At 39.4% G+C, this 12792-nt stretch overlaps 1 protein-coding gene across 1 annotated transcript in view; it reads right to left on the reverse strand.

Annotated features, from left to right (window-relative positions):
* Nucleotides 1-7318, reverse strand: part of eif2b3 (eukaryotic translation initiation factor 2B, subunit 3 gamma) — a 35698-nt gene extending 28380 nt beyond the window's left edge. Inside the window, exons 1-3 of the mRNA XM_005721302.1 lie at nt 7007-7318; nt 4417-4579; nt 2696-2850 (exon numbers count right to left, since the gene is read on the reverse strand). Of these exons, the coding sequence (XP_005721359.1) occupies nt 2696-2850; nt 4417-4564 (303 nt within the window). The 5' untranslated portion in view covers nt 4565-4579; nt 7007-7318. The remainder of the gene's footprint in view (nt 1-2695; nt 2851-4416; nt 4580-7006) is intronic.
* Nucleotides 7319-12792: the final 5474 nt, after the last annotated feature.

Consider the following 12792-nt stretch of genomic DNA (forward strand, 5'->3'; position numbering starts at 1 on the left):
TAGCTCAGGGATACTCTAACCAGAACCTGCAGCAGGTGAAGAGTGGGTCATGTACAGCTATGCCAAGCCCACTGAGGCTACAGAGTGGAGCAGGGACTACTTTTGGCAGCTGCAGTCCAAGATGGTGGAGTTGGAGTTAATCCACAGGATGAGAGACTCACTGGAGAGGCAGCTAATTAGATTGCGAAAAAAAAAAAACGTAACAAAGTGCTTGGCAGCCTTATAAATGCTTGTAAACATAAAAAATTCATACATCCATCCCTGCTGCTTGGCAGGTGCAGACAGTGACAAATGCTGACTAGTCGGCAGGATCGCGGTTATGAAAAATGAAAAGCTACACTGTAAATACGCTAGGTACGCATCAAACAAAAGGCGAGCAAATTCAAAATAAAACCGGTGTTTTAGAAAAAATGAAGACCGCAAGAAGCTAAAAGAAAGAAATGAAAGGGGGAGGAGGAGAGGATAAAGAGAACGTGCGAGTGTAATTACTTTTTATACCAAGCAAGGCAGAATCGGCCTCATCAGCAGAATCCGAGGAGCTTCTCACTAGTTACTGTACGACCTCTGACATTCTACTGACCTTCTACTGTCCGACAGCCAGAGGCTACGGTCTGCCGTGGAGAGCAGACTAGCCTGCTCTGTGGCCTCCGTCCTCAACTTTAACCAGCAGTTGGAGGGAAGACAAGACTCATCAGTCAATCAGTGTCTATGAGACATGTCATGCTCAACCTCCCCGAGCCCTTCTAACAACCCTGCCCAGTATGCTGAGCGCTGTGTGCCAGCCAGACGGCTAAAAAGTCACGAGTTTAAGCGCCTCACTTTCTTTCCCCTCTATCATTTTCACTGTCCCACCCCACCACGATATCATCTCATGACAAACGACTCCTCCTTTCCGCCACTCCCCCACCCCCACCGCGCACCTCTTCCCCTTTGTGTTTGGTGAAGCTGCTAATATTAGGCAGAGCAAGTTCATTAGTGTAATTTAACATTGTCTAAAGTTGTTCCATTCTCTCCCTTTCTGTTTGGCAGCTAGCTCAGATCTGCCACCATGATGCATTTGCCGTTAATGAGCTAGCCTTGTTTATGCTTTTACAGCAGCATGTGATAATTAAACTGCACAGAGGAGTGTGAAATAATAGCTTTGTGTTTACTTTGCGCCTTTGCTCATGTGGTGGAGTGTGTGCATTTCTGTTAGATATGTACGTAAGCTGAGGAAGACATGTGCCAATCAAGTGCTGGAAATCAACAACGTATGTGGTATCTTGTCTATAAAGTTTTGCCAATTAAAGGTTAAAAGCTGAATTTGTGTGTGTGTTTGTTTGTGTCCTTGTGCATGCCAGTCAGCCCTGATTAAGAGCCCAGAGTGTCAGGGAAAAGGATGGGATAGTTCCTTGCTAACTGTTTTTTTTTCCTTCATAGATTCCCTGACAGCTCCCCTCCTTGAACCCCAGCTCGCTATCGAGCTGGTGGGTAACAGACGTCTCCGAAAACGTCGGAGCGCTTTTGAAAATATGTGGTGTCTTGATAAACTGAGCAGATATTTGAGGTTTACACGGCTACACGTTTATTTTGTGACCCAGAAAGAATAATAAGAGTAATATTAAAACTAAATAGCTGCCGTCATTGTTGGAAACTGAGCAGGGCCACGCTTTGAATTCTGGGACAGAGCTTCTTCTTCTTCGGGGTTTAACGGCAGCTGACATCCTTGTAAATGCAGTGCTGCCATCTTCTGTTTCAGTCCGCTATTACACTCTTAAATCCTACTAGTTATCCCTGCGTCTTTTGGGATGTTACAAAGCTTCAAACAACGCGTTGACTATTAAATTAGTCGTCGACGATTTTGATAGTCGACTAATTGTGGCAGCCCTAGTGAATGTCCACCTAAACTTCACCCGCAATCTTTGTCAATTTTTTACCTTACCTAAAACCTTTCTGCAATTCTTTGTATGACTGTGACATTAAACAGAATAAAAATAAATAAATAAATAAAAAAAACTCCCTACAAAACACTGTCAATCAGAGCAATGGAGAATGGTATTACAGAGCAGAACATGCAACATGCAGTGTCTGTGGATGCAACATGCAACTCTTTACTGGCACTGCATAATAAAGCAAAACTCAAACCAATGCTTCCTGCAAATAAACAATTTAACCATAATATTTTGTTAAAAAAACACTGCAAACAGTATCCTATATTTTTGTAGACACTGGAACAAGTGTTAGGATAGTCGCAGTCATGCAGGACTAGAAACTGGAAACTAGTAACCAGTTGCTAGGGAAAAAATATTTTATTCTTCCACCATTTGGGAAATGGTTGCTAGAGGTTGCTGGGAGTCGCTTGCAAATGGGCGCTATACCAGGTTCCGCAGTTGCCCACAATTTCAGACAACGACTTGTCTGCAAACACTAGCCCTGTAGTTGCAGAGTGATAATGAAACTGTGAAAAATATGATGGAAATGTAAGCTATTCACCTTCAAAGTAATGTATAAATGTTGTGCCTTATCACTGCAAACAAAACATTTTAAAAAGGTGCTCCGGACCCTTGTGACTGAGGCCTTTAGTGTAACCCTTTCATTAATTCAGTCTGATCTAATTCATACTTATTTTCCATACATAGCAAATAAAGGTCCAAGAGATTCAGAGTAAATATGCCGCCCCCTCCCCCCCAAAAAACACCCACAAATACATACGCACCTTGATCTTTGGCTGGATGTGTCTGAGAGCATCAGCGGTACCCATGTCGCCATCTTCCTGGATAGAAACCACATCCAGTTTCATCTTCACATCCTTTATTTTAAGGTCTGTGCTCATCGCCTTCTGGACCTCTTTGGTAGTGATCACTATCACCTCTGAAAACACAGTTCACAAAAGTATCCCTTTGATTATCTTGCCTTCATAAAAAAGGAGACAAGCCACAGCAGATGCTTACATGGCTATAATATGTTGTGAGCTTCAAATAAGCCACTTTTGTGTTTTTTATAAAGTTGGTAGGAACAGTACTAGATCACTTTACGAATCTAAAATGTTGTAGAATCAGTCTAGTTTAATTAGCCTTGTCTGCATTAAATGGTTTATACCGGGCATTTGCTCACTCTAGCTGTGTCAGCCTAGTAAAACCTAATTGCACAGATTTGGCTAGGAAAATGCACACTGTAAACTGCTGGCCACACAGAATGATTATGTATAGAAAGCAACTTTTATTTAACCTAGCACAGGCTTTTGTAATGAACAGCATATTGCCAAAAATAAATAAATAAATACTTTATAAGGTCAGGCTTTCTGAGCCCCACTGCATGCTGCTGCACAAGAGTCAGAAAACTTGACTGTAAAAAAAATAGTCAGGAAATGCACACCTGACATGCTGACAATGTCAAGTTGACAAGCTGATGGAAGTACAACTAAAACAGACCAGAGCAAAATCTGACTCAATGTATAATATTTGTAATGGTGTTAACTGAGGATTTCAGTGCCAAACAAAAGCAAAACTTTCACTGACCTTAAAGAGAATAAAGAATTACAACTGGCTTTGCTTTTACATATTTAGATTTTGAAAAGCATAACACATTTTAAAGTAACTTGTTGTTTCTTTTAGGTATTTTGAATGTTTTAACAATGGTGAAAAACATCTAACCAGTTTTAACTCCCCAGAATTTAGAGTCCAAGTAGTTGGTCAACAACTACTTGTGTAGGATAGATCTTGCTTAAAGTCTAGTATTGCATATTATTGCTTATCCCCCAAAACAGATAATTTATTAAACACACAGCTATAGTTTGCACTTCCCTGGATTCTGCCTGGCTTTAACACTCCAAATGATGAACCAGCAATGAAAGAAATATCATTTTTTACATCACAGTTGACATGATTGTAATCATAAAACCATTTTTATGACCTCCTCTGACATTCTCTCTTCATTATGTCACTGCACAAATAACTCTCTCCCTTTAAGAGTGCTCACAGTTTCTACATCAGTTTTTGCATCTGTAATTTAATCCTGACAGTACTAACATTAAAAAAAGGAGTCCTCAGTTATAATAGGAGGTGAAACTATTTTTCTTATAGGTCTGAGTTTCCACTTTTTGTTCCAGACTTTCCAAGTGGGCCACATAAACTTACTGGCAGGATTTTTGCTTCTTTACATTTTATGTGGAAACCAAGAATGACTTAGCCCTAACTTTAAGACTTCTCCCCCGCTACCACTTACACAAAGCTTACATGCAACAAATACAGTTGATGTGAGCTGTACGCTACAATATCAGACCTGATTTTATAACTTAAGATGACCTATAAAGCAACAAATATTTTCACATATTATGGACACCCAGACCTCTGAATAATATTTCTAATATTCAGTATCAGCTGAAATAATAGCTGAACCAAGAGATAAAGAAGCATTATATTTATTGCTAGCTCTCACCTTCAAATCCCACCTTCTCCAGAAGGTTAAGGGGATACCACATAAGGGGCTTGTTGCCAACAGGCAGCATAGCTTTGGGGGTGTTGTATGTCAGATCAGTCATACGAGAACCCCCACCCGCCGCCATCAGCACCGCTTGGAGCTCCATGTCTGCTGCAGATGGCTAAGAGAGGAGGGGACATTGTAAATGAAAACGTATAACATACAGTACTGACCACAGGTGTAGACTTAGTACTTCAACAAATTAATACAGCACTAAAATACTGTCGATAATATTTGTGTATAATACTCTGTAAAATAGTATATAAAAGCACAAAGAGTAAATTATGTTCATATTAGCAATAATGTGAGTTCCTAAATGTAAATGGACACCATGGGTAAATGGGCTATTGTACATCAGTTCAATATAGTTCATGCACAAGAGCACAAACAGATCCTTGTTAAAGAAGTAAGTCTTTTTATTACTTTAATTACTAGTTTTTAAATGCATTTAATGCTACTGTTATGTTCATTTTAAATAAAGTGTGTTCAATGTACACATATAACATACTGATGATGCTGTGTGCCTCAGCTATATACTCCAATCAGTCTTCCAAGTGACACTCCCTCTGCTCTACCCTGTTTACCGTATTCAAAAAGTCTTAGCTCACACCAGCCAAGATTGCAGGTGGCCAGTCTAACAGAAGGCTAACACAGACAGACAATCGATAATGCTCACATCCACATCTATCGTCAATTTACAAAAACCAATTAAGCTAACCCCATGAATATCTTCAGACTGTGGGAGGAACACAGAGAACATGAAAACTCCACACAGAGGCCCCAGCTGGCTTGCACACAGGAAGCTAATGACAGAAGGTTAGCAGTTTAGAGGCATTCCAGACCTGCTTCAGATGTTTAGTAGTTTGTGAAATTGCAATTTGTGGTCACGTGAACTGACATAACTGACAAGCTCTCTATGATTCATTTACTCTCAAGCCTGTGTGACTGAACAGTGATGCTAGACGGATTTTATTTTACAAAGTCAGGACATTAATGTTAGGGATCAGTGGACTCCTACTCAAAAGACTGAAACTGTGAATTCCCTAAAATACTAGTATCATCATTATGATCATCAAGAACTGTGTTTTTCTGTCTTTCATGGTATTGGCTTGATGTCACTAATGAGATCTCGTTGCTGATGGATGAGCACAGGAGTTAGCTTCTAACATTTCTGAATGTCATGATCATGCTGGCAACTAGGGCAGTGCCACATCAAAACAACCACAATAATACCAGTATAAATTTCACACAATACAAAAATGTCTTATCGCAAGTTTCTTGCTATAGCAACGCCATGCATTTACATTCCCTAGTGCACACGACGACAATGGGACAAGACTAGGCATCTCTGAGAGTGAGAATCAATGACGGTTTATTATAAACAAAAACCATACTAATAAAATATCGTAGTTCCCACTAAAAGCGAAAACAACAAACATATTTCAGCACTTGGAGGAAATACACATGGCCACACATTGTACAACCAGGCTATAAAGTAGAAGATACAGTGCAAATGTAAACAAATGGCTCCACCGAGGACCACTAGCTGTTCTCTAAATGCCAGGGAGAACAAACAATGGATGGAAACTACATATGTGGTTATATAGTGGAATAAGCAGGACTTTAAGCAGCTGGTTAAAAGGCTGTTGAACCAACATACAACATCCAAGAATGTAATGCTATGTAATCACTACTTCAGTGTCGTGCTGGTACTTCTGGTAACCGAATAGATTCATACTTCAATCAGCATTATTGTTGGGTCTTTACCTTAAAATATAAAGCACCTTGAGGCAACTGTTGCTGAGATTTGATACCATATAAATAAAATTGAACTGAATTTAAATTAGTGTTTCATCAATGGAAAAGAAGAATGGAAAATACACTTTATTTACAGTGATGCTGATGCCTGCAAGCATCACTAAAATCTTGTTCAGAATTCTTTTCTATATCATCAGTAATACTGTTATTGCAAGTTTCACTGAAATACTGTGATTTGATTTTGAAGTTATACCGCCCAGCCCTACTGGCAGCACACAATCTGCTTCATTCACCTTTCATACCAAGAGCATGCACAGCTTAATACTTGTTGAATAGACTCCTAGTGTCTTTCCCCCCCCAAGCATTCAGTGGTATCGACCTTCAACACTATGATACCAGTGCATCACCAACAAGTTTGCACAACTGTGCTTCATTGTATGTAAACAAAGATGCCTGTGCTTTATTGTAACCTTACGGCACCTATGGTTGAAAATGAGGAAAAAGAGGATGAATCTGCATATTGTGTTTATCATGATGAAATATGACATCTAAAATCACGCAGTTATTTGACTCCCACAGTCACAGCTTTCTTAGTCTCAGTACAGCGTGTGCTTCACACAGCGCCTGCTCTCCTGAACGTTTATATCCAACAGACATCATGTCATCGCTGTAGTAACCACTAGCGTCAAACTGGCATGTGTGCTCAGGACATACCCTGTTGACCGAGAGCACACCCATGCTTTAAGAATTAATTCAAAGCCGAAGCACTGAGATATAAAACTTTACCTACCTGTCAGAATCCCTCCGAGCTGTTCGGCTGCCTGGAAATGACAGCGGTGCTAGACGCATGTAACTTGCCGTCAGTGTTGTTAGCACTCGGCTAAGGACTAGCAGCGAGCAGTAAACGATGCCGCTTTTTTAGAGATAGATTACAACCAACCGGACACGTTTCTGAAAACCGACAGGTAACTTAAATACAAGTAAATAACAGATATTAGATTTCTCGCCAAATAATTTAACAGTAATTACGCAAAAGACGCTAAGCAACTAGCATTTTAATGATGACACCTGCGTGCCTTTAGTGAAATACGTCCGTGCGGGAAACTACTTCCTCTGTAGTATGGTTCCGATCAGAGAATAGAAGAAAAACTAGACCATGATTTGTCATAGACTAAAGTTTTTTACAGACAAGGGGAAAAGGAGGAATAGGTGTGGTTGAGAAGGACAGATCTGTTTAAAAAGAAAAAAAATCTTCACTCTGCTAGGGTATAATATCATCATGCTGGCAAGCTAAACTATGATTTATACTAAATTAATTTTCCGAGTGATGATGATGATAATTGTTTTACATTATTAAACAGATAAAGAATATTCTTTTTTTTTAAAGCTATGGTACAAGGAATTACAAATGTTCACACATTGTAAAAATGTGAGCAGATTAGCGGCCAGAAGCCAAACAGCAAAAGCTTAGAAAAATCCCAATTCACAGAGCTGAGACGTAACAGCAAATTGAGCTTGGGGAATGTGGCTCTGGTTTTGTTTGCTCTGGCCAGGAGATGAGCTTGACTGCTCGTTACTGCCTGCTCAAAGCCAGGCAAGCACGAGAAGGGTGGGAAGAAGGAGAGAAAAAGAAAACAACAAAGAGACGAAGAGGCCTGACTGCCTGTTGTTGCCCAAACACCATAATGCTGAAACTATTGAATGCAATTTCTCCACCGTGAATGGTGATTGCTGAAAAAGTGGGTGTCCAGCTGCATTTGCTGTCTGTGAAGCAGTGCAGAAGAGCCATGTAGACAAATAACAAAAGAATAAACTCTAAAATCAAACAATCCCATATGCTATTTATCTTATAAAACACACTTTAACGGACATATGATCATTTCTGTTTATCATCTTCACCTTCTCAAGCCTGCAAGGTGTTGTCAGTAGGCAGGTGGCATCTTTCTCAGTTCATATCAAGGAATCTGGGAAAAATTAGAGTGTATATATAAAGGTGTGTGCGCCACAAAAAAAGGCCACAGTAAAAGTCAAATAAAGACCACAAAGATTGCTTAACTCAGCTGGTTAACCACAGGGAACTGAAGTGAGTGAGACATTAGAGAACTTGGCTAGTTCAAACAGCAAGAAAGCAAACATGTCTAAAAGGATATCAAAGTTGGTTTTTGTTTGTTTGTTTGTTCTTGTAATAATAATAATAATAATAATAATAATAATAATAATAATAAAAAACGGGGTCAGTATAGAAGTTTTTTGTTTGATGTCATCTGCACAATTCTTGAGTTTTCCTGTATAGTGGATGTGAAATCCTTGTGATGGTGTTGTTCTCATAATAATGTTGTGTTGTAAAAGCTTCGGAATTTTGAATTTTGTGAGGAAACAAAAAAGTGTTTGTTTACATAAAACTCTCTTCTGGAATAAATGGTAAGTGTTTTAGTTTTTAATAGCAATAGATAACTTCTTGGCTAATGCTAACTGATTGCTCAGACAGTGTGACTGGCCAGTTGATGAGATGTGCATGTGTTGTATGCTAAGTTCTGTATTACTTAAAAATGTAAATAAGTACAAAGATTTTACATGGCTCAGCTTCTCTCCTCCTCCCCTCAGACATCAATGTTTCTTGCTTATGCTTTCCATACTTCCACATTCATATTCATGTTTCTTTATATTATTGCTTTTCAAGGTTATTAAAGATCTCAATAACTGTCATTTTAATCTCTCTATTTTTAATGCAGCTTTGACTGACTATAGAAAAAGGGAAGCTTTTCAGAAAACTGGTTTTCTTGCAGAAAGGTTTCTAATAGGCTTTGTCATTATATACTGCCCTAAGGATATCCTTCCATACACATAGCGACAATGCTATTGAACAATCTCTCTCTTCATTTAGCATGTTCATTGTAAGGAGGAGCCCTACAGAGACACATTGTTTATCACAGTTTGACTTCTTTGATATATGTGGGGAAAACGGGGGAGAAGCAAACAGAATTGAAAAATGAGAGAAAGAGGAATCACATGTAAATTAAAAAAATTCCCTGTGCGTATGTATTTTGCATATTTTCAAAAAACGCTTTATTTGTCAGAAATGAAGACATCCGACTGAGCGGTTAGGGGAAGACAAAATGAAAAAAGGTCCAAAACAGAATGCCACAACTCCGAGACAGAACCAGATGGGGATATGCATGCAAACAGACATGGAGACAGTCATGCAGGTCTAATCGTTGAGTGACTTGAAATGGAGCCCTAAGATTTCCTCTGATTTCCTCTCCCTCCTTGGCTCTGTTGCAGCATCTTGTAAATCATTCTCAGTTCACTGAAACAAGCCAGTTGGATTAGCTTGGTTTAGATCATAAACATTTGTAGCACAGACCACCCAGCGAGAGAACAGAGCCAAGGCGAGAGTCTGTGTGAGTGTACATGCATGGGTGTGTTTGTGTGTGTGTTTGAAGCCTCCCTCTGAGTTTAGAGGTGGGTACTGCAGAGCATACAAAGTCACACACACACACACACACACACACACACACACACACACACACACACACACACACACACACACACACACACACACACTGTGGTTTGTGTTTGCTCCACTTCCAGGGCCAGTGCTCTGTGGGGCCCTTACCACTGCTATGGAAACTAAAACCGGCACGTTCGCCCAGTCAGTGTCAGAGATGAACGCACATGCTCACAGTTCAAAGATTAAGATGTCTCACTGTGGCAGAGATGCAAAAACTGTTTTACATTCCTTCGTTGATGTGATTCGTTTTTTTTTTTCTTCTAATTTACTGTGAATACACTTTAGTTTATTGCATGCTAAAACCTCCCTCTTGTTATGAAATACTTCACAAGATCCATTGTCACTGTTTTATTGGACTGAAACCCAGAATGCAAATTTGTTCATCATCAGCCTCAAAACCAGCTGTGAAATGTTATATTTCAAACAACTGTAATATAAAGTGTGTTTTTTGGGGATTCGCAAATAAATGTCATTTTTTTTCCCCACCTGACATTCAACAGTCTGCGTCACTAGACCTTTGAAATTCATTCCTTTTCACTTGAACACAGTTGGAGTAATCCTTTTCTTGTTTCTCTCTGCTTTCAGGAGGGATCTGAGAGCCAAGCTGGTGTCAGAACCAGGAAATATCTGGGTTGGGTTTTGAGAAGCCAGAGTGGGAAAAGCTGGACAACTCCCTGCTGCAGGGCGCTGGCACTTTTCTCTGTAAGATGCTGTTTGAGGGTCTCTATAACCCATCTGACTGTGTATGTTATCCATTTGCATCCCTCCCTGTTGAGCTACAATACTGGCAATTGTTGTCTATCGCTCGGCCACATTTTCCATTACTAGACTCCGTATTTACTCAATTATAAGACAATTCCTTTTTTCTGAAAATTACATCGAAAATAGTTGTGGTCTTCATGAATCTGAGGGCAAATCTTGGATCTTCGGTAACAGAGTACAGCAGCTTCAACTGTTAAACGTGAAATGATTATATTTTTAAAAAGCGTGCTGCAAATGCAGAGGCTGTCATTATCAAGTTTGTAAAGGCCTTTCTCGAGCGTCTCCGTGCGATAAAGGCTGTACAGGAAGACTGTTTTAAAGATCTACTAAGGTGGTAACAGAGGAAGATTAATATAGACTTATACAGGAAAAGTGCTAATGGAAGAGGGAGGATTTTGCAAGAAGAAAAGAGAGAGTTTGACCATATCATCTGAACTGCAGCTCGCTTTCTGCATCTGTGTGTGTCTTTGCTTGGCCACGTTCTGTTTGATGGACTTTCTGGGAGGTCTGTTACCCACACAGGGCAAACATGAACAGACACACATGCACACACACCTTTATATATACACTCTATAGCAATAAAAACAAAAGTATATGGAACATTTTGTACCTTTTGTTTAGAGATCATTCATTCCAAATCAGTCTAATTGATACCTTTATATTGGGGATGAACACCAGATCATTACATTACACTGCTGAACTGTGTTACGATAAGATAACCCTTATTAGTCCCACGCATGGGAAATTTGTTTTGTTATATATTATTTAAATGCAAAAACATGGATTTTTATAGACTACAGTATTATAACCAAAATGTGCAACAAACAGATGAACAATAATCACGCCATCATAAATTACAACTTACCCCCCCACCCACAGTTTTCAAGTCCTAACTCTGTAACTATTCTAAAAAGCAAAAGCATAAATGTACAAAATTAATAAATCACTTTGCTGTTCTTTTGGAACATTTTGTGGGTAAGCGATGACTCAGCTATGGGTTTAACTCTTTTTATGTATAAACCTGTCGCATTTTATGGACAACACACCCAAAATATTTGGTCATGTTTGATCTCTCTCGACCTGGTTGCCTTCCTGTTCAGCAGAAAAAAAGAGGACATACACACACACACACACACGCACACACACACACACATGCGTGCACACCCACATGTATGCATCACGCACTTGCAAAAATCATCTTTTCAACCGAAATAAATGTTTATAGCATTCCAAACATTTTGTGTGTGAGACAGTATGTGTGGTCCTGTCTGCACCTAGCATGTGGTTTGAGGTTAAGGTGTTTGTCTGCTGGTGTTTGAGCACGCCAGTAATGTGTGTGTGTGTGTGTGTGTGTGTATGTGAGAGAGAGAGGATCAGAGAGATGTAGAAATGGAGAGCAAGAAACACTAGTGTTTGTGTTTGAAAATGGGAGCAAGGCAGAGAGAAGTAAGGAAAAAAACACTGTCTGGGGTATTTTATTGTATCCATTAAATTACTGAATTCACTAAATTTACTAATTCACTAAATTGCTAATAAATGTAGCCATTAAAAAGCTACAATATAAGAGAGATACACTTAGTACTGGCCAAGACTTAAACAATATGAGTGCTTGTAAAGTCTAGTATTGTAGCAATGTCATACACAGGGATCAAGTTGCAAATTGACAAAATCAGTCATACACAAGAGCAATAAAGAAATGCTTTAATGTGATTAGTTGCAGTTGCCCACAGTTTTGCATTCATAAGTCTCAAATATTTTTCTTTGTCTAAGAAAAAGCAAATCAAAATGAACTTTAACAGGTTAAATGTTTGGCCTAAAGGTTTAATGAGCATTTACCTTTTTTTGTTAAATATGTCTCACGTCCTAAAAATGGCTGTCCTAGAACAGCACGGCACCAAGACACTTCAATTCAGGTTCATTTATATAACATCAAATCACAGCAACAGTTACCTCAAGCCACTTTATACCACAGTGTAAAGACCCTACGATACTCTGGTGAAAGCCTCAACAATCAAGTGAGCTCCAACGTGCAAACACTTTGTACTGAGAAGTATAGTCCATTGTAGGAAGTTTCAAGTCCCCACCATGGCCTTAATGGGGCCACCATATACTGTAAACAAAGGTGGACATTGCTTTGCCATCTGAAAAGTTAAGCAATGCAGAAGAGTGTTAAAGGTTTGCTTCGTTTCTCGTGACCAGTACTCATATGACTGAGGTGGCTGTAGCTCAGGAACAGTAGGTCGTGTACCAATCAAAAGGTTAGTAGATCAGTTCCTAGCGCTTCCTGTCCATGTGTTGAAGTA

Source organism: Pundamilia nyererei, unplaced genomic scaffold, assembly GCF_000239375.1.
Source record: "Pundamilia nyererei isolate P.nyererei 1_Seehausen unplaced genomic scaffold, PunNye1.0 scaffold00004, whole genome shotgun sequence".
NCBI lineage: Eukaryota > Metazoa > Chordata > Actinopteri > Cichliformes > Cichlidae > Pundamilia > Pundamilia nyererei.